Source organism: Squalius cephalus (assembly GCF_949319135.1).
Source record: "Squalius cephalus genome assembly, chromosome: 12".
Taxonomy (NCBI): Eukaryota; Metazoa; Chordata; class Actinopteri; order Cypriniformes; family Leuciscidae; genus Squalius; species Squalius cephalus.
Genome location: NC_137133.1, coordinates 17,593,023 through 17,616,104, shown reverse-complemented (window position 1 = coordinate 17,616,104; position 23,082 = coordinate 17,593,023). Strand labels below are relative to the sequence as shown.

The 23,082-nt window shown below is 38.7% G+C and overlaps 1 protein-coding gene across 1 annotated transcript in view; it reads right to left on the bottom strand.

Annotated features, from left to right (window-relative positions):
• Nucleotides 1-23,082, bottom strand: part of LOC307168974 (disks large-associated protein 2-like) — a 93,030-nt gene that overhangs the window by 48,162 nt on the left and 21,786 nt on the right. The window contains exons 3-5 of the mRNA XM_079889294.1: nucleotides 15,626-15,831; nucleotides 2,651-2,807; nucleotides 878-1,097 (exon numbers count right to left, since the gene is read on the bottom strand). Of these exons, the coding sequence (XP_079745420.1) occupies nucleotides 878-1,097; nucleotides 2,651-2,807; nucleotides 15,626-15,831 (583 nt within the window). The remainder of the gene's footprint in view (nucleotides 1-877; nucleotides 1,098-2,650; nucleotides 2,808-15,625; nucleotides 15,832-23,082) is intronic.

Below are 23,082 nucleotides of genomic sequence, written 5' to 3'. Positions count from 1 at the left end.
CTGATTCAATTTATCTAAATATTATGTCTTGAACACTAATTAGCATTTAGTTCATGTAAGAATGTGATCTTTCTTTCTGGGAGAACTTAACACCCAAGTGCAAATTGCTCTATTTTGTATTTTTTATTGAAGGACAGACTTTTTTAATTAGACACTAGTTTTTAATGAAAATATTTTGATTTGAGTTACTTTTATATCACTTTTCTTTGACCCCACTTCTGAAGCATTGTGAATTTCTTTCCACTCACTAATGTAGATGTTTTATGCAACACATAATAACACATTAAATTGTTTATGTAGTTCACAGTCATTGCTTTGTGCATTCAGGAATGAAACAGCCTTCAAAGTTAACTAAACTGAACCGAAACATTTATTTTATTAACTACTAATCCATTTGCAGAATATAGAAGATAGAAAATGCAACCATTTGTAAAATATAAAGAACATGTCTAAAACCTGTCCAACCTTAACCTTACGCTCTGTGAAAACACTTCCCTGTGGTGTTAATGTTGTTTAGTGTTAAATGTTACATATTCAGCTGCCTATTTCCCTCTGACCCCCAGTCTAGCCTCTCAATACCACCAGACCCAACCAATCAGAAGCCCAGAAAAGGACGCATGACTCGTGCAAAAGGGAATTGCAGGCAACCATCTTTCAACACTAGGGGAGCACAGACACAGAAAAGCAAACACACACACAACAGACATGAGCCGACAGAAACAACATTCAAGTCAGTCATCTCCCAAGCACAAGGGAATCCCACTGTACATATGTAGGTATGCCAGAGAATGTAGTTCAGCATGTGCTGAATGAATGGCGAGTATGTGCTCTAAGCCTTTTCTCTCTCTCTCAGGTGGGATTTGAGGCATACGGTTACCTGTTGTGGATCTGAGAGTTGAAGTGACAGTAGAAGATGTCATTGAAGGCAAGCAGTCGTCATCTTGGGAATACCCAGCCTGAATTGCACGCAGGTAACTGTGGCTTCGAGTGCGGAAAGAGCCGGGCAGGTCCAAGGCCTCCACGGCCTGGGATTCTACTTCGCTAAAAACGGACTCGCAAACTGACTCAAACTGGCCATTGACCTCAGTCTCACTCACCTGAGAGACAAAAACAGGAATAGCAGTCCTTAATTTTTCCTCTTCCTTTCTCTTTCTCACTTTGATTCTTCCCCTTTGCACAGTAAATATGAAGGAGTGTTAGCAGGAGGAATATACCACTGGCAATTTCCGACCTTGAACGTCTCAGTAGAATTATGTCAAAAAGCAACAAGATAAGAGAAAACATTTCAAGCTGGAATATCATCTCATAATAGGTAAATAAAGAAAAGCAGATTGTTTGATGAACTTTCGGAGGGAAAATGACAGTCAAACAGTCAACAGCAGCAGACAGCAAGAAAGCTTGATATTCAAAGATTTTCATAAACCAAGCAAGAGGATAAGAGGGATAACTTTCCTAAATTAAACCAAATCAACATTTAGCTAAATGATATACAGATTCTAAACTCCTATGTAACTCTTCAATTACTGCCTGTAAGTCACCCTTGCACTATAACATATGTTTAAACAATTACTTTACCCTAATTAAAAACATTTTTTTTATATGTTTGAGAGTTAGCATGTTTCATAAAGCCTCCATAAAACATCTCAATTGTAACCTACTCCATCAATAAAAGCCTATAAATAGCTACCTACATAAAGCTCACAGGAACTAACACCACCACAGCTCAACAGACCTTGACTTCAGCTTTCTGGAATACTGTTTTAACAATTGCTTATATGAAAAGAATTTAGCAAAGCTAACCTCACCATTTACATTTGCCTTATTCCCTCTCTAACCAAACATGATAAAAATGAAGTCCTAAAATAAATATCTCCAAAACCCTGTCGGGAAAATCAGGTCATACGATCAGGTCATTCATCTAAGTCAAGCTGGGTATTGGAACATAGTTAATCAGCTCAACCTATTCCCTACTAGCTTAGTCAAGATGGTCCACAAGCTATAACCAGGGTGACCAGATACTGGGTCTCAGTGGCCCTGTCAAATGGTAATTTGGGGGTTTCAACCACCTAAATCAAGCTGAGTTTTGGAACATAGTTAATCAACTCAACACATTCCCCAAGGCAGCCTACCAATTCTAATCAGGTTGAACAAGATGACTTACCAAGTCGTTCTCTTCCCGGCCAGCTGGTAATTATATTGGTTAACAACCTAAACCACCTACATAGTTTTGGAACATTCTTAATCAGGCCAATCTGTACTGCCACTAGCTTGACAAAGGTAGTCTACCAACCCAACTAGGTAGACCAAGATAACCTACCAGGTTGTACTCGACCCCAGCTGGTAGTTCAGCTGTTCAACCACCTAAATCACCTATGACTAGGCTTGGAATCAGCTAATGACTAGTCAACCAGTCAACACCTTAAGTTGGGTTTTAAGTGGAAAGTTCCTAATCAATCACAGATAATATAAAGTCTACAAGAAGTCTACTCTTCAGCACATCAGCTCAAGACACAATCTGAGAAAAGAGCAGGACATCTTAGACAAGAAGTACAGCTAAAGCCCTCTGCTTGAAACCACTTACTGTAAGTAGATTGTCCTTGCTTGTACCTGTGTGTCAGTGCCGTGTGGTGTTTCGAGTGGTTAGACTCACCTGGCTGACACAGCTCGCCTGACTGAAGGTACTGACTGCACGCATGTAGCTCTGGTTTCTGGAGCGAAACTGTGGAGGGTTGAAGTTGGTTGCTGGGTCCAGAGACACGCTGGGGTGAGGGCGCATATCTCTCGCTGTTTGCAAGTGGTAGCCCGAGCTAAATGGAGGGAACAACCAAAAACTAATGTAGCCTACTCAAAATTAGATTGAAGGATCACTCTGGAATAACCATCAATAGTGAACTTTCGGAAAACTTTAAAGATATGATTTGAGATAAAGTGACTTAGTTACTGTCATGAACCCAAATGTGAGAAATTTCAAGTGTGCAAACCTGTAGGCCACAAATGAAAGCAGATGAACACAAAATTGAAGATGCTGCAAGCATCCAGTAAACTATTTCCCCAAAAAGTACTAAAGAAACATAACACAGTATGGTTTGGATACATCAAAAGTAACTCACTAATGTTATCAACCATCTAATTTTTATTATGTTCATGAAACAATACAAATAGGCTATTGCTTGGACTTTAAATGGTATGATGGCCTAACCCAGAAAACCTGTCATGAGAAAGACTCGTAAGACACGTTACATTGAGGCCTCAGAAAACATATTTTTAGTGCTTCTAGTCTCAGTTCAGAACCACGGACAGCAACTATCTGTCAGCAGAAAATGCCAGACAACCATATGGACAGGAGAGAAAGTGTGGAGAGAGCGAAAGAGAAATCGGATGACACTTTTGAAGCCTCTAACACTTCCTCACTGCCAAGCCATCTCAAACATCAATAGCATTCCCTTCATCATCAATCCTCTCATCAGCAGCTAATGTGTGAATTCTCAACTACTTTCATACGAACATGAAAAGAAAAATAAGCTTGATCTTAAATCCTTTATCCTTAAAAGTGAAGTATGCAATTTCTGGGGCATTCGAATCACCAAACATTTTTTTTTTTTTTTACTTACTGCTATTGGTAGGACAAACAGATCCCACTCCCAAATAAACAATTGATTGAACCAGTCTTGCTATGTTTGGCTGTTTGGGATGCTCAAACAAACTTTTCAGGGAAATCAGCTTTTAAATGGTTTACAAATGCAATTTAAAGGGTTAGTTCACACCAAAAATGAAAATGCTGTCATTAATTACTCACCCTCATGTCGTTCCAAACCAGTAAGGCTTTTGTTCATCTTCAGAACACAAATGAAGATCGTTTTAATAAAATCTGAGAGCATTCAGTCCCTCCATTGACAGCCCTACCACTTTCAGAAAGGTAGAAAATCATAAAAGTAATTCAGACCTGAATTTTATGAAGCGATGCGAGTGCTTTGTACAACATTTTTATCTCCAACACGCGTTCAGGCAATAACATCTGCCCTCGCATCAACACGACACGCATGTGTCATGGTGCTCTCTTGAACGCGAGTTGGAGATGAATATTTTGTAAATAAATTTGGTAAATTATGTTTTTCTTTTTTTGCAGAAACAAAGCACTCGCATCACTTCAGAAAATTGAGGTTAAACCACTGGAGTCACATTTAATGATGTCTTTAATACCTTTCTGGTACTTAAAAGTGGTAGTTGCGTAGGCTGTCAATGGCTGATAAAAATATCATAATTTGTGTTCCGAAGATGAACAAAAGTCTTGGTTAGGTTTGGAACGACATGAGGGTGAGTAATTAATTATAGATTTATTTATTTATTTTTGGGTGAACTAACCCATTAAAGCAAGGAGAAAGTGTTTTGAAATACAACATAAATCAAACATAATCCAAAAGACAGTCATATAATCTCCTCCTACCCTATATCGTATCACCACACACACCAGTCAAGACTTTATACCTCCAAATATATATATAAAAAAAACATCCAACCATGCCTCCTCGTGTCCTTCTGCTCTTTAATGAATTAACTCCTCCCAGCCAACACAATGCAACCAACACACAAGTTCGGAGATATTAGAGAATTACTAAGAACTCATGAAGGAAATGGCCTGAGATTAAAAACTCTGCTGCACATGTACTGTATGAAAAGCGCTACAATACATAATGAACAGTTTAGAAAATTACTTGTGCATTTAATGATCAAAATAAAAAAATTGAATGCAGGCAAAAGCATCAGAAATGCAGTCAATGAAGCCCTGTGGGCGTATATGTATTTTTATAACGTGTATGGAAAGGAATGGAGAACATGGTACAATGCGAGAATGTAATAAAACAGAAGCTGTGATTTGATTCTGTAATTATCTGTAATAATAGACATTAATTCCCTAGTTGTTAGCTGATTAATTAGGCTGAATTTACTGAAATAGAGAACGTAACATTATGTTGGTGCTTTACTTTCATGCACCTAAACCATAAAAGAAAGAGCTACGGCCTACAGACTTGAGTCTATTAAATGTCAATGGTTAATATAGGGTTAGTGCGGCCAATGAACTGGAAAGTTGTTGAGATTGCTGTTGCCCTTCAGCAAGATACCAGGTTATTCCAGGACTGCCATTCCTCAACAGAAGTACTATGGATGTAAAACATCTGCTAAATGTTACATAACTACTGTATACTAATATACCCCAGCGTGATCAGATAATGTTTTAAGAGGCCTTCCCTAATGAGCTTTCACATGAATATCAAGGTTAGAAGTAAACCAAGAGAAACAATTCCAATATATGTGGCTTTTTGTCATTTTTGAGCTTGACATCCTGACTCCCCTTACTTTTATAAAATAAACCAATACTTTCTTTAAAACTTCTGTTATACAGAATAAAGAACATCATATATGTTTGGAAAGACATGAGAGAGAATAAATGGGTAAAATGTTCATTTTGGGTGAGATATTTGTTTAAAATAATCTAAAAACCAGCAGACATTACATATAAGTTATTATTATTATCAAATTATCAAATTAAATAATGATTTTTAAAAAAAATCAATTAATGATACAACATAAGATACATCATACAACATACAATTTTGGATACAACACAAGTAAATGTGGATAATGGTACTGACATGGTTAATGATTCTTTTTCCTTTTTAAGTGTTCACATAGAACACAAATGTAAAAATGAATGTATTTTACTGTGTCATCAGCAGCTATATGAACCCCAGCTTATGGGTTTCTGAGTGTGCAAGATTTATAGGCACCATGGTGAGACACGGAGCAACTATTTTGGGAAATACAAAGTTTGCTGGTGTCTCTGGACCTTGAGCCTCATGTTGTTTTCCATTTTCAGCGATGTCGCCTGGCACCTAAACAGATGTCCTTCTTATCATCAGTGTGACAGCAAATGAAAATGCCTGTCTGGACAATGTCCCGACACAATCCTTAATATCACACAGAGCTGTGGGCTAGCATTGGGGAAAGTTACTCAAAGAAGTACTCAATTATCAATAACTTCATATAGTTACTCTTTCTGAACAGTTCCTAATTTGACTATTTTATGTGCCCATGTTGCTCTATAAAGTGCTTTAACAAATTGCCTGGGCTGTTTGTGATTGTGATTGATTTGCCTAAGCATAACTTACATTTCATAGTTCTATTTTTATTTGCAAGTGTTAAATGAAGTACAAATAAAAGTAAAGCAATTATTTTCATTATCCCAAATACTGTCTGTCCATACAGCAAAGCAAACAAACCATAGTTGAGTAAATCAAGTAAATCAAAGAACAAATACACAATTTTGATAAAAACAAACAAACAATGGGTCTCATTCACTAATAGTTGCTTGGATTATTAGTATTATATTATATTCGTTATGAGAACTTCTCACCTAATTGAATAGTCTTGTGAATAGTGAATAGTGAAGTGAATAGTGAATAGACTGATGGGTTCTTAACGCAGTCTGCAAACAATGACATCACATGGCTCCAGCTGATAGGACTGATTGTGCAGCAAATTAACTTGCTGCTTAACTTTTAAATAGTTCAGTTCTGTGTTTGCTGTAAGAAATTTTGCAGCATGCTACAGTATCTGAAAGAGTTTGCAGCGCACTTCCATTATTCCTCTGAAATTCAAGGTCTAAGATAAGAGAATGTTCTTTTACACCTTATCGCTGTGCATTATTGCGTGGTCTGCCTAATTCCCAATGAGCAACCATACACAAGTTTTAAAACAAGTGTCATGTTTTACAATTCTGCATTCGATGCAGGAGTTCATTACTAAGCATTTAAGCAGCTGCAATTTCATTATCATGTTTATACAGCAGCAACAGCAAGTGGTTTTTGTAGTTTGCTGTGGGAATACAGTGACTAAGCATTGCAGATATGAGAACATATTAAAGTGAAATAGACTTCGCACATCGCCTTCACTATTTTCCAAGGGCAATATTTTCATATTCTACGCTGAGTGCATTAGTGCTAAATTCAGCTGCATACAGTGTCAGGATCAAGTCACACAAGTTTGAGCCATATTGGCTTAGGCACATATAGCATTAAGCCGTTCTGAAAAAACAGGCCCAGGCACACATAGCATAGCCCAACAGCATCATGTTTTTCATGATCACAGCAGCATGTCTGTGGATGTATTAGCAGTAGCAAGTCTCTGCACTTGCTCTGCAGCAGCAGCAATTATCAACAGCAGCAGCAGCAGCAGCAGTGTAGCAGATCTATTCTGCCAAGACTAAAACATTACATTGTCATTTTTATGTTGTTGTCAGAGTTGTCATGACTGAAATATATTCTTTTAGTACAAGGGTTACTGATGAATCATGATTTGTTTGAGGAAACATTCATACAGAGATTAGCTGGACATTGAATGTAGGTTCTTAGAACGAAGTGAAACGAGACGATAGGCTACATCATGGAGTTGACGCTATCAGCGTGACTGGTGTCTGAAGCATGTGTAAATCCAATAATCACTGGGAGATGGCAGTCCATGAAGTCACAAGCTGAATACCCATGAGTACAAAAGGGCACCTGAATAACATGTCATCAGCTTTTTTTGTCTTCAGGAGCCAATTGTTTGTACGCACATTTGCGGTATGCTCTGTCCTTGCCATGCTTTATTCTCTCCCGAGGGATGAGAATGTAACGTTTTGCACGGAACGTGTTCGGCTCGCAAGGGAATGGGTAGCAATGAGGGCGATGCATTCATGGTAGGAGGCTTTGTTATTACTTGATTCGCTCTTAAGGGATAATAATCTGAATGCTATAATTTGGATGTATTCACTGTGTAAAGCTCAACCCATGCTTGACTCTCTCTTGAGGGATGAGAATTGAGTGTCAGCACCTTGTGATTCAGATCCCATGGCCTACGAGGCGACAGGGCAGAATTAATCGTGGGAATTGGAGGCGGGGCTTAGGGCGGAGTCTGACTGGAGTCTTTTCCCTTTTGGGCTGTTTTCGATAGATCTGCAAAGCAACTTTCATGTCAACTTTCAGGAAATGTGTAATAGAATAAGAAACTGCTCTTTCTGTCGCTTAATTCATATTGCACACTGAACAGTGGTTGACTGATAATGCTTGCCTGCTCGTTTTCTGCAAAGATTCTTAAGATCAGGATGTAGGATGGGCATATGTCTGAGGACATCTTAGCCCCCTCACATGACGCCCAATGTGAGAGCGGCATTGTTCAGTGGTTGTGGGTGGAGACTGATTGTCTCTGGCATCTCTCTTGATCCACTCTGATATTCTGAAGTATCTTTTTCCAGCGTTGAGCTATATTCTCCCTTATGTTAAGGTCAAAAGTAGAATTGTAGATACCCCCTTAAGGTTGATGCAGGGTGAACAGAGTTATGTATGGCAGTGGTGAACGTGATTTCACCAAGTACCACATGTTCCTGGATCAACATCTTTGTTGATCCTGGAACAACTTTCCAATCAACCAATCAGATTTGAGGTACAAGTTTACAGTTTATGTCAAGTTTAGGCTTAGAACCAGGGTGAGGTGCTTCAACATCAGTTTTATTCACCTATCATTTCCCTCTGATTTTAGGGAAAAGTTATGGGTTGGGTAGTCTTACTTGGCAAAATCACGGTGACCATATGGCAGTATAGTTTCCCTCTACTTTGTTTACCTTCCTGCCCAACTACTGTTGGGTCTTGATGTAAGGATGTATGGTCCCCTTTGGGATAGGTGATTTATAGGCCTCTTTAGTATGACCCATGTTCAATAACCTGATAAGTAGAAGTAGACAGCATGTGGGGTGTCCTTTTTGTTATCCCTTGCATACTAAAATAAGCGCTGGAGTAAAGCATTGTCTATAGTTGGTCCTTTCTCTAGAAAAGTTGTGTGAAGCACTTGAAGTCCTTGAAAAGTGCTTGAATTTCACTCTCAAAAGATTGTACGAACCCGGAAAAATGAAAAACAAAAATGATGAGAGTTACTGGGCAAACTCCATTATGTCCTGCTCTCATATGCCTCCATTTCCTGAGTAAGGCTAAGGATATGTGCTCACCCTTGGATGAGTGGCAATACCGAGGGTTGTAGCCTGAGGTGCTAATTACTGTGTTTTTTAGCACCTTCCATGCTCCTTTTGGTAGAATGCTCAAGTACCCTTTAGGGTAAAGCAGGGTGAACTGAACTATGATGGGCAATTCAAAAGAATCCCTCAGTTTTGTTTACCTCCCTCCCCAACTGTTGTTGGGTCTTGAAGAAGGTATGTATGCTCCCCGTTGTTGGGGTGCTTCTATAGGTCTCTTCAGAAGATCATTATTATAAATTGATGAGTGGAGGTGGATCACCGTTTGTGTACCTCCTTGTGATTGTAGAATTTTAGTTTATCCATTAAAGTGAGTCCTGGAGAAGGGCCTTTACTCAAGTCAGGGTATGGGATGTTCTCCCCTACTTACTCTAGGGCCGTTAAAATGAAGTATGCTCCAGTCCAGATATGACCTGTGATCCACACTGATTTATTATGAATAATGCAGAGAAAAGCTGATGAGGTAGACATGTCCTCTCTTTCCACAGCAACCAATCGCCACTCTAAATTAACGCATACACCTCACTTTTCGTGATTTTGGTTCAACTTTGCTTTTTAAACCGGAAGAATGAAATAGCTGAGAAAAAAAATAAAATAAGAAACACTTTCCCTTAATAATAAACAGATCAACTAGTGCTATTTTTGTATTCATTGATGTGCAACCTATACATATCTGTTAACATCTCAAAAAATGCCTTTTAGGGTTTCATGGCTCTTTCAGAAATCTTTCAGTTAATGACGTGTAATTCAGGCACCCTTTTGTACTTGCGGGCACTCCGTGTGTGACGTCATGGACTCCAGTCTGCCAATGATTACTGGCATTTGTTTATACATGTTTCAGACACCGGACATGCTGATGCCGTTCCCCAGTCTCATTCCCCTTCTCAGGGAACCGGGTTGCAAACACAACCTGATATACAGGTACATGCACTGAGCTGTCTTAATTAAATTTACCTAATGTTGTTTAGTGACGTATTTTGCCCATAACATCTCATAGCGCACTATAGATGCAGTCTCCCTGGGGCAATGTGGGTTAAGTGTCTTGCAGGAAGGGCACCATAGTGATAAATTATGAACTCAGCAACTCTCCAGTTCCTGAAACACACCTGCATGGGGCAGAATCAATCCCAAAACAAACATACGCATCACTGCTGTCGCCAGCAGTCATGCCTTTTCAAAAAAAAAAAAAAAAAAAAAATCACAAAGAATGCTGTCGCTCTTAAATACTGAGATGGCATGAGTGAGTACTGTCACTTTTCTAGTTTTAAAGTGCACAAAATAGTGACCGATGTATATTTGAAAAGCAGAGCTGTGAATGACAGCTGCTCACTCAGGCTCAGTGAATCTCTCTGGATACCCAGACAAGATGTTGTTTGATGTTGGTGTTGATTTTGGGTGGTTGCTACAAGGTTGTTAAAACATTCTGGTTTGCTATGAGGCTGCTAGAGTCCTTTGGATGGTCCAATTTTAAACATTTCCAGCTACAGCTTCTGTATACTCTACCAGTCAAAAGTTTAGAATAATTAAGATTTTTTAATGTTAAAATGTTTTCAATGTTTAAAGTCTCTTATGCTCACCAAAACTGCATTTATTTGCTCAAAAATACTTAGTGTATTTATGGTCTTCGTCATTCGTACATTTGGAGGAGTGATCCAGCTATCAGATTTAATCAAAAATATCTTGATTTGTGTTCCGAACATGAACAAAAGTCTTACGGGGTTGGAACAACATGAGGGTGAGTAATTACTGACAGAATTTTCATTTTTGGGCGAACTAACACGCGACGCCGCGACAAAAGGTATAATTTCCATGTTAATCAGAGTTTTTGTCCTAACCAGCCACGACGGCGACATGCGACAATTCTATTTTAGAAACGGTTTCTATTTTTCTGCAACGTCACGCAGGAACTTCAAACACAAAGGGTGGCAATGATAATCTCAGGAACTGTTTATCTGCTTTATTTAATGTTAAAAGCGTGTAATATCACTTTGAATATCCTTTAGTGCTTCCAGCTTTGTAGCCGTAAAAGCAACAATGGATATAATTCACCTCAGATGTTGAAATGAAACAAATAGTCAGGGGGCCAATTCTGAAAAGGGCTTCCGTTAAGACTTTTGCGGACATGTTTTGGTACAAGCTGTCACCCTATTTTTTTAGTTAGAAGACACCCATAGGTAAGATATTAGGGTGGTTGTCAAGCTGAATTTTTTTTTTGTTACTTGTACAAGCAATTTCAGGCCAATTTTTTGGTTTCCTGCTCAACACGACATGCCAACAGTAAATGTTGAATATCTCCACAACCACAAGGACCATATTCATAAAAATGGTATCAAATGAAAGCCAACACTCATGGGATGTCTGCTGAAGTGTCAGAATGAACATTTATTGTACAGTGTAAGAGACAACAGAACTAGAACATGAAAAAAACTATCTCCGCCTAAAGAGAACCAGTTTTCAAAGTGAATATCAGCTTGGAAACATAACCTAGTATCCCAAAACCTCTATCAATCAGTACCCATATCTATGGGAATGAGTCAAGCCAAGTTTAAAGCTTGTAGGGAGAGACAGTGCAATGCTGCACAAGTTATAATACTTTAATGTCAAGGCGGAAATTTAGAACTGTAGATGATGGTCTATGGTGCTATTTGACTTAATTAGTGTACCAGGTTGTAACACAAATTATATTTAATTCACTATATTTAATCACTATAGTTATTAATTCCATCCTAACAAAACTGCTCTCTCACTTCTTTAGCGTTAGGGGTTAGTAACTAGTTAGTAGTAATAACTATGTAATAGTCGTATGGCAAAGGTATGTTTTCCCCCATCAAAGCAGTGGCTCTCAGGTTGGCTCTCAGGTTGTCAGTCTCATCCCTTTGAGACTGAATGGATTGAATAAGCAAGGTCAAGCTAAGCGCAATGCAAATAATGGTGTGTGTCTATTATATTGCAAAAATATTGCACAATATTATACTACAATAATCTCCAGAAAGAGCACAAAGACACCACTTCCTGAAAAATCACTTCAATCAAAGGGCTTTATCTTGGCTGTATTTTCCATATTTGTCTTGACAAATGAAACATTTTTCCCAATCAATATCTCTTCCTATTTGTTTTTCTTTGGACGCTAGGCTTACAGCTCCCTCTGGATCCATGTTATCTAATCTGAAGGCAAAGAATTTTTTCACTACAATAGTCTGATTGGTTTCTGAGTGGATCACTACAATGTCCTCTGACATAAGCTGAGGGCTTTGCTATCTAACAAACTCATTAGCTATAGCAGACTGTAAAATAGGCTGCTGTGCAGCAAATAAATTAAAAACATAATATTTCCATTACACATCTGCACAAAACTTAATTTACCTATTAGTAAGTAAGCTAGTAATTATGAAAGTAAATTAGCCTAGCTATACACTCACCTAAAGGATTATTAGGAACACCTGTTCAGTTTCTCATTAATGCAATTATCTAATCAACCAATCACATGGCAGTTGCTTCAATGTATTTAGGGGTGTGGTCCTGGTCAAGACAATCTCCTGAACTCCAAACTGAATGTCAGAATGGGAAAGAAAGGTGATTTAAGCAATTTTGAGCGTGGCATGGTTGTTGGTGCCAGACAGGCCGGTCTGAGTATTTCACAATCTGCTCAGTTACTGGGATTTTCACGCACAACCATTTCTAGGGTTTACAAAGAATGGTGTGAAAAGGGAAAAACATCCAGTATGCGGCAGTCCTGTGGGCGAAAATGCCTTGTTGATGCTAGAGGTCAGAGGAGAATGGGCCGACTGATTCAAGCTGATAGAAGAGCAACTTTGACTGAAATAACCACTCGTTACAACCGAAGTATGCAGCAAAGCATTTGTGAAGCCACAACACGCACAACCTTGAGGCGGATGGGCTACAACAGCAGAGGACCCCACCGGGTACCACTCATCTCCACTACAAATAGGAAAAAGAGGCTACAATTTGCACAAGCTCACCAAAATTGGACAGTTGAAGACTGGAAAAATGTTGCCTGGTCTGATGAGGTCTCGATTTCTGTTGAGACATTCAGATGGTAGAGTCAGAATTTGGCGTAAACAGAATGAGAACATGGATCCATCATGCCTTGTTACCACTGTGCAGGCTGGTGGTGGTGGTGTAATGGTGTGGGGGATGTTTTCTTGGCACACTTTAGGCCCCTTAGTGCCAATTGGGCATCGTTTAAATGCCACGGCCTACCTGAGCATTGTTTCTGACCATGTCCATCCCTTTATGACCACCATGTACCCATCCTCTGATGGCTACTTCCAGCAGGATAATGCACCATGTCACAAAGCTCGAATCACTTCATATTGGTTTCTTGAACCAATTCTTGAATGAGTTCACTGTACTAAAATGGCCCCCACAGTCACCAGATCTCAACCCAATAGAGCAGTGGTTCCCAATCCTGGTCCTGCGGACCCACAGCTCTGCACAGTTTGTATGTCTCCCTCATTTAACACACCTGATTCAGATCATCATCTCGTTAGAAAAGAGCTCTATGAACTGAACTGGGTGTGTCAGATAAAGGAGACATATAAAATGTGCAGAGCTGTGGGTCCCCAGGACCAGGATTGAGAACCACTGCAATAGAGCATCTTTGGGATGTGGTGGAACGGGAGCTTCATGCCCTGGATGTGCATCCCACAAATCTCCATCAACTGCAAGATGCTATCCTATCAATATGGGCCAACATTTCTAAAGAATGCTTTCAGCACCTTGTTGAATCAATGCCACGTAGAATTAAGGCAGTTCTGAAGGCGAAAGGGGGTCAAACACAGTATTAGTATGGTGTTCCTAATAATCCTTTAGGTGAGTGTAAGTCTGGTAAGTATATAGCTAGTTGGAAAACAGTTTAGCTTACCTGTTTCTGGCAACATTTGATGGTAGAATGGTAGAATCTTGAGGTAAATGTTTGTGTAGACAAATAGATCAAGTTAATCTGTTGTGTGATTGTGTGATTCACTCCTTTATAAAGTTTTGTTCAGACTGTACTGTTGACACCTGCTGTGATCATCTTCTCTGGATCTGCTGCCTCAATCTGCTGCCAAATCACAGCTGTGCTGACACAACAGTGCCCCTTGTGGTGTGATACTCTTGTGGTATTTATTGATTATTATTTTTTAATGATCATGCTTGCACATAAGTTGGATTATATTGCACATTTGCCCAAAATTACAATAGGTAACATGGAAGAAAATGGAAGCACTTTGGGAAAAAAATCCGCTTTTACCACTTTTAAGATAATAGTGTTAAAATGGACAAAAAAACATTTTCTAAGCTGACAACCTGGCTAGAACACATGTTGAGGGGTTAAATATTAATACTGGATAGGTTGTATACTTGTACCAAAAAGTGTCCAACAAAGTTTTAATATCAGTTTTGGCCCCCTGACTAAAATGCAAATAAGAACGTTTAAACTGTGACCAAACAAGTGCATTCTTTAACAAATATTGTTTTAGTAACTCAGTATTTATTTTTAATAATGTTTAAATGGTGTAATATTTGTGAATTTGATTATGTAATTATCCATTTTCTTGTGAGTGCCGTCAAGATTCTCTGGTGCAGTGCACTTGCCGCGAGAGCCCGCTCACGGGCTGTTCTGATTGGCTGTGGGTTTTGATTGATTTTGACGCAACTTGTAGTTGCGTTGCTTCTGGTGTGGACAGACAAATTGCTTGTCGCAAGAATCTTATCGCATCGCGTCTGGTTAGGACACAGTGTAACCCTTTAAGTCTTATGTCTGGACTAACAACAACTTATCAAATATTTCTGCAATGCTCTTAAAAATGTATTTTTAAAATATTTTTATGATAGAAAATCCATCATATAAATAATAACTATGATATAAAAAGTATGATAATCTAAACAAAGAATGAAATCACAACTCAATGTAAATAATAATTGTGTGTCAATTACTTATATAATTCTTTACTATTCTACTGTAATGTATGTACTGTATATACATTTGTTTCCAGGGCTAAAAGTGCCAATATTTGAAAATATGCTGATGACAACACAGTAAGTTAAAATAATTTAAAAGAAGCAGATGTTAAGAGAAGCAAATGAACTGCCGCATATATATCAAAAGCATATGCAGAAACGATGTACAATAAAGCACATAATCTGATCCAACTGTTTGTTACAAAACAATCCCACCCCTCCATATTGCACTTCATATTTCAAACCACCCAGAGCCCAAACTGATCATGCATCAGAACCACAAACAATTTCTGTTTCAACAATATCTGAGGCACAAACATAATATGCAATATATAGCATTCAGTACAAAATTCCTCTGCACATTAATAGTGTTCTGTACTCAGCTCATCAGACACCAACATCTACCCTTAAAATCTAGAGAAAACCAGCTAAGTCTAAAAAGTGCTTCTGCAAACACACCTTGGAAAGAGCTCAAGCTTCTAAAACCGAGAAGAAGAAAAGAAAGGTAGATAAGGCAGGAGCATAAACAACAGGCAGGCAGTCAGTGTGTGCACAACGCAGCGTTGAAAATGAGAACAATAAAGATCTAATCAGACTTACCTTTGGGTGTCTATATGTGGCCTCTGCAAGGCTGATTTGAGGACAAGGGCATCGGACCGCACAGTCTTCTGAGGTGACGTCTTGGGGCTGGTATCAGACTCACCGCTATCTTCATCTCCCATGGCTTTGACGTAACTACTGCTCCGCATCCGGCGACATGGAATCTCCTCCTCCCCTGGATAACCTCCCCACTCATCCTGAGGCACCTGCAGATAAACAAACACACACCATCAAAGCCTGTACTCGCACACAGAGCGAGAGGATACCGCACCTTTCATCACCCATCACGTCAAGCTGTTCCTTAATCCCACCAGCTGCAGATAACTTTCCGCCAATGCAACCATCAGAATTAGTGAGGAATTCCAGGAACTCCCAGAACACCCAGTGGCTTTATTATTGGCAAGTATAAAAATGTAAATAAATAAATAAATCACTTTTTTTATTGACAAATGTATGCATTTAAAATTATTTAATTAAATGTAACAATAAATTGATTTTAAAATTGTAAGAACGTAGTTGGTGAATGGATTAAGAAAAGCAGTTTAAAAGTTGCTTTTAAAAATGATTTGATGGATTATTTATTGTTACATTTAATGAAAATGTAAAAAAAAAAAAAAAAAAAAAAAAAATCTGTTTAAAATGTGTCTATACACTGATGAGCCAAAACATTACACTGGACCTTGGAACAGAGGAAGAAGGTTGCATGGTCCCATTTTCTTTTACATAACGTAGACGGCCGTGTACGTGTGCGCCGCTTACCTGGGGAAGTGATAGCACAAGGATACACCGTGGGACGATGACAAGCCGGTGGAGGGAGTATGATGCTCTTGTTCGGCTGGAAAACCCTATGTCCGGCCATTCATGATGGGTGTAAATTTGACATGTTCTACCTGCCTAAACATTGTTGTAGACCAGGTACACCCAGGGCCTAAAACTAACTGTTTGCCACACCTGCCAATGGCCGGTGACTTCAGAAAATGTACTGGCCATAAATATATTTTACCGGCAATGAAACGGTAATGACACCAACACTTTAGATACCAGTGATAATTCACAATTCTCTATTCCAATGTGATACCACAGCTAAAACTACTAGGCAAACTAATATAAATATAAATTGTAAGCACACAGTCAGTTGTAAATTAAAAAAACAAATAATCAAATTACAAGCAAAAGCACAAATAAATCCTTATTAAAGTTACAAAAGTTACTCAGTCAAGAGCAGTGAGTGATTTTTTCCTTTGTTGTTTGATTAGCATTAAAAGCAGACAGCAGCAAGAATATTAGGCTGCTGTCGCTTTAGAATCTGATATACTATTACTGTAGACGTGTGTTTAGTTCCTCAACTGTTCACGTACACTTTAGACATAACCAACTATGTTTACTAGGATACGTGCTATTTTTTTTACATAATTTGCTGTGAATTTGTCCGCTCAAGTGCAAGAAGACATGAAAGAGAGCTTCGCACGCTGTCTAAGACGTGGATTTCTGGGTGAGCGCTTTGGATGTTTGCACACCCAAAACTTTCCACACAGCGCGGGAGTAACAAAATTTAGAGTTTTGAATATTGACAATGCAGCGCTGGCCAGTCAATTGTCCCAAGCGGCGTTCATGTTTGTTCACGTTCATGCAGTTAGAATTCATAAAAATGTTACCAGCCAGCTTGCGAGTGACACCGTTTTATATACTGTAGGGCTGCACGATTAATCGAAATAGCTCACGATTTGGCAAAGGCTGCGATTATTTTATGCGCAGCTTGTCAGTGTAGCACGGCTCTGTTATCAGTAGTAAATGCTCAGTAGTAAAAGCCAGAGAGCGCTCTCACGCAGACACGCCAAAAATGCAAAGCAGAAGCAGAAAACGCCTAGCCTGGCAAGCCAGACCTACATCAAGATGTTAGGTCTGGCAACTCACCATAGACACGGCTCAATCCGAGGGGCGGGATAAACGGCTGTCTTTCAAATTCCCTCTGCACGCAATAGGACAGCGCTTCAACCAACCAGAACGTTTTCCCAACAGCGGAGCTAACGTTAGTTGATAGATTCAACTTTTGAATCTGGCCGGCAAAACTACGAACACATCTTCCTTTTTTAAGAATGACTTAAGTGCCGTTCTTTGCTCTTTTCTCAAAGAAAAACTTAACTCCAAGTCCCCCAGAGTCGCGGCCAAAGCCGATTCGAAAGACTGTTCTCCAGCAGCAGCCACCATTCTTTGTTTTCAAGTGGCAGGTAACCGTCGCAACTCTGTCGTCATTATGTTAAGCCCGCCCCGCCTACTCTATACACGATGTGATTGGCCTGACCTAATTTAGGTTTTTACAGCTCCGAAAGTCAACGGAGAGTTGCTAGACTACCCTGGCTTCAAAATAAATTTTGCTGCCGCTAGGGTGCGTCTAGATTTCTAGGCTAGAAAAAGGCGCCGGTAATTCCAGGAAATCCCAATGGGCATCATACTACCTCTGTAGCTGAATAATCAGAAGATTGAAATGCTTTAATTGATTAAACATGACATTTACTACTGATAACAGAGCCATGCTGCACTGACAAGCTGCGCATAAAAAATAATCGCAGTCTTTGCGATTTCATAATCGCGATAAGCCAAATCGGTTTAAGAGTGATTTCATGTTAATTGCAATTAATCGTGCAGCCCTAGTTTCATATACTCATATATTTCATATATTCATGTTCAGCTTATGCGTCTTAATGTACTGTATGTATATCAACATCAAGTAATTTTAATTAATTAATGATTTAGTTGTAATTACATTTTTAGACATTTTGAAAATGGTTTATTTGTTAATTTTTCCTCATTAATACAATGATATTTGAGTCATTTTATTTTAATGACGCTCTCATATCCCTCCAAAAACAGAGACCAATTAGCAAGAGGATATGAAGAGCTGAGTCAGAGAGCTTTGGACCCAAAGAAAACATGGATCCCACACAAGCTTATCTTGCCGTCTCTTGGTAGTAATTAGATAGACTGATTTATTTTGGACTAATTTAGTCGTATCAATACATTATGACTTTTGTATTCTAGAAGAAATTATATTTTTGTAATTTTGTGAGGAGATCAATAGCGTTCATCTCAATAAATGGACTGGGATTCAGCATTGTTATATTATGCAGGTTTAAAGAGAATATAAAGTGATACTGTATAAATGAATAGCGGAAGCACACAGTTCTCTTTAGGACAGTAATTGTTTCTCAGGGTGACATTAGTAAAATTATATTTTCGCCTGTGATAAATCTCATGCTTTCTCAAGTAATTCATGCTGGAGTTGCTATGTAATTTTATTAAGTTTAGTATGTACACAATGCAGAAGGTTGTCACTCCTATGTGCTTAAACCCGTTGAGTATACACACAAAAAATGTCTGTTTATGATAATGAAACATTCTACAATGGAACTTACTTAAAAAAAAACTGGCGGTTTACAAGAAATGGCTAAAAATAGCTATCACCAAGCATGTTAAATTGTTGCCATTCATATTTATCGTTTACAGCCGTGAGATGCCAAAACATAATATTATCAATATGTGACTCCATTATTCGCTCACACCCCATGTGAAAAAGAGGTACACATTAACATACTTTTAAAAAGAGTACTTATAGAAATAATAAACTTTAAAGGGATAGTTCACCCAAAAATGAAAATCATCATTAAAGGGTTAGTTCACCCAAAAATGAAAATTCTGTCAGTAATTACTCACCCTCATGTTGTTCCAACCGCGTAAGACCTTCGTTCATCTTCGGAACACAAATTAAGATATTTTTGATGAAATCAGAGCTATGTCTCACTCCTCCATAGGCTGCTATGTGACCGAAACTTGCTGGCCCAGAAAAGTTATTAAAGAGATCGTTAATATAGTCCAAGTGACTCCAGTGGCTCAATCTTAAGTATATCAAGCGACGAGAATACTTTTTGTGCGCAAAAACAAACAAAAATAACGACTTTATTCCACTTTTCATTTCCTTCTCTCTGGGCCTCGTAGTGTTTTTGCGCTGCGCGTCTGTGTTGCACGTCATCACGCATCACACACATGACCGGCGTCGGCCAATAGTGAGCATACGTGGTGACGTGAACACAGACGCGCTGCGCAAAAAGACTACGCGAACCAACTAGAGGCCCAGAGAGAAGGAAATGAAAAGTGGAATAAAGTCGTTATTTTTGTTTGTTTTTGCGCACAAAAAGTATTCTCGTCGCTTGATATACTTAAGATTGAGCCACTGGAGTCACTTGGACTATATTAACGATCTCTTTGATGACTTTTATGGGCCAGCAAGTTTCGGTCACATAGCAGCCTATGGAGGAGTGAGACAACTCTCAGATTTCATCAAAAATATCTTAATTTGTGTTCCGAAGATGAACGAAGGTCTTACGCGGTTGGAACAACATGAGGGTGAGTAATTACTGACAGAATTTTCATTTTTGGGTGAACTAACCCTTTATGGCAACTCACCCTGCTGTTGTTCTAATGCTGTATGTCCTTCTTTCTTTTTCAGACCACAAAAGGAGAAAAAAATACATACAAAAAAAAAACAAAAAATTCCCTCTCACGCTCGTCTTTATATAATGGCAGTGAATAGCGACCAGCCTCAAGCTTTAGGAAAAAAGAAAAATGCTTCATGCTATTAACTGCCATTATATGACCGAGCGTGAGTGGGACATTCATCAGGATGTGAAGAGAGTAACAAAAAAGGGTTTATGAAAAACATGGCTTACCTTTAATTCACTTTTTACATTTTTTTTTTACTTTAGACACTTTTATTAACAGGAAAGTAAAGAGAAAAACAGTAGATAACGGTGTGAGAGTGAGTGGGAACAGAATCAGGAAATGTTGTGAGCCAGATTCAAACTCATACTGTATGCACGCTAGCTCATGGTATACACGCAAACTGCTATTGTAGCTCATGGGTCCTTTTAAATGTCATATTCTGGCCATAGACAGTTCCCTAACGTAAAATATGATTTAAAGCAGAACACTGGCATAACAAAATGACTGTACTAAAGCTTATTGGCAGTAAATCTTCAGTGTGAAAAAAATGGGTCAGCGAACCTAAAGACCTCTTAACCTTTAAAGAAATCTCTCTGAACACAGCATTTGTTAACACCTCCAGTTTTGTTTTCAAGGGAGATGGTGTTAGAAAATTGTGTAGGATGTAGCCATAGCAACCACAAATGAATGAACATTAACACAGCATGCATATGTAACAGTGCAGCTAAGACTTCAGATGAGAAATAAAGATTGTTTATACCGGAGGCAATCAGAGCAATTTATTAAAAGGAAAACAATTGCGAGAACTCCATGAAAATGTCATTCAGCAAGGAATATCGAGAGGAATGAATACGTTTGCGAACCCTTTGAAAATAGCTGATTGTCTCCATTTATTACTCCATTTATTAAAATGTGGTCTGATCTTCATCTAAGGCACAACTATAGACCAACATAATCTGACTAAACTAATAACACACAACCAGTTGTACAGTAAAAACGGCCCCTATTATGGATTTTTGAAAATGACCTTTCATGTAGTGTGTAACATACCTTCAAGTGAATGAAAACATCCTGCAAAAAGTTATTGTCTTTCAAAAGTAAGAGTCGACTCTGAGTCAATGAAATTAATTGTTTTTCAAACGAGTCATAAGCCGCTTCGTTGTGACGTCAAGACGAAACATTAGCATATTGCCCGCCCACATATTGCGCGCAGACACAAGGGAAAACTTGAACCTCAACCCTGCAGCTGATTCCTGTGGATACTGGACAGCATCATGTCGAGAAGATGCTGTGCTATACAATTTGAAGGTGAAGCCAGTTTATTTTCACTGCCCAAGGACGAACGAGCATGTGAAAACTCAGTGGTTAAAATTCATCTTTACCATGATATCACAGCAGTATAATGCTAAACTTTTGCTGTGTCCCCTTTATTTCACTGACGACTGCTTCTCAAATCTCGGAGTTCAATGCAGGATTCGCAAACCGCTTGCTCTTGAAAGATGGTGTTCAAAATACTTAGTTTTGAGTTTTATATTGTGTAGGTCTCCTGCTAACTGGCTAACTCACGTTATCACTGTCTTAAATGCTTCTACTAATCAGTTTGTGGGCCACTATTACCTATAACTGTGTCTATTAATGCAGATTGTCTGTCATTCTCACTACTTAGCGGAAAGATTAAGCATGGAGCAAGATTTGTTTTACCAACATTTGTTACATCAGTCATTCACATCAGTCATTCACGCTAGAGCTCGTTGCATGTATGCTAATGTATACATTCATTGCATACATGCACTGTTATTGATACAGCTTCCACGTGTTCACCGCAATATATTACGAAAATACTCTGTAAATAAATTAGTACAAGTAAAATAATCGGTTTATTGATGGACATGCATTTGTTAATGCTGATGGTGAGGAATTACAGTTGCAATATCTCATAATGTACCTCAAACTGAGTAGTGTATCACTGAGAAACGTCCTGCTCAAGTCGCCCTTGTGATGGAGGTTCGGGTTGAAGAATAACTAGTTCTTCCAGTGTTTCATTCTATATAGATCAGTGGTGTAGGAAGCCTCAGGACAGCTGACGTTGTTATGGCAATGGGCGTTTTTGTTTTCGACGCGCGGGCTGTACGCGGTAAACCAATCACAACAGACTGAGCTGTCTGGCCAATCAGAGCAGAGTAGCTCACGGTAAGGCGGGATTTAGAGAGACTGATTCATCTGACGAGTCATTTGAGAATCATTGAAAATGTGGTGATGTGCAGAGATGTATATTATGAGGAAATGAAACAGTTTTTTGACCTTTGATTCATGTAAACATGTTGTAGGAGACTCCAAAACAACATTAGGAAACTTTAAAATAGCATAATAGGGGCACTTTATCAAATCTGGTCTTCTCAAGAAAGAGAAGTTAGTGTGAATCATGCCTAAATCCCACACTGTACAAATAATTATATAACCATTAAGTTCTGACAACATATGTTTTACATTACTTTAATTCATTAAAATAACCTAAGCAAATTTCTTAACTCGTATAACTTTTTACTTTTTAAGTTATACAAGAGTCAACTCATTTTTTAAAGTCAGTTTAATGTAATTTAAGTTGAAATGACTTATACAGCTAAGTTGATTGTACTTAACTTTTTCCCTGTGCAATAGCTTAAAACGCATTAAAGAGATGGAAAAGGTTATACAACCTAGGTGCTCATAATCCATTTTAAGTGACCCTGTGTACAAATGCAGAAGATTTGGACTGTTGCTACTGTCCCTTGAAGCAGACCTCCTGCAAAGATCACTGTAAGAACACAATGGTCAATGCCCAAAGGACAATAAGAAGGAAATCGCTGCCGCCAAAGAATATTGAGGCATGGCCAAGCGGAAACCTTCTGCTCTCTCTCTTGAATCCAACACGAATGTGACTTAGACTGCAATTCATCAAGTGGCCACTAGAAACAGGCTCC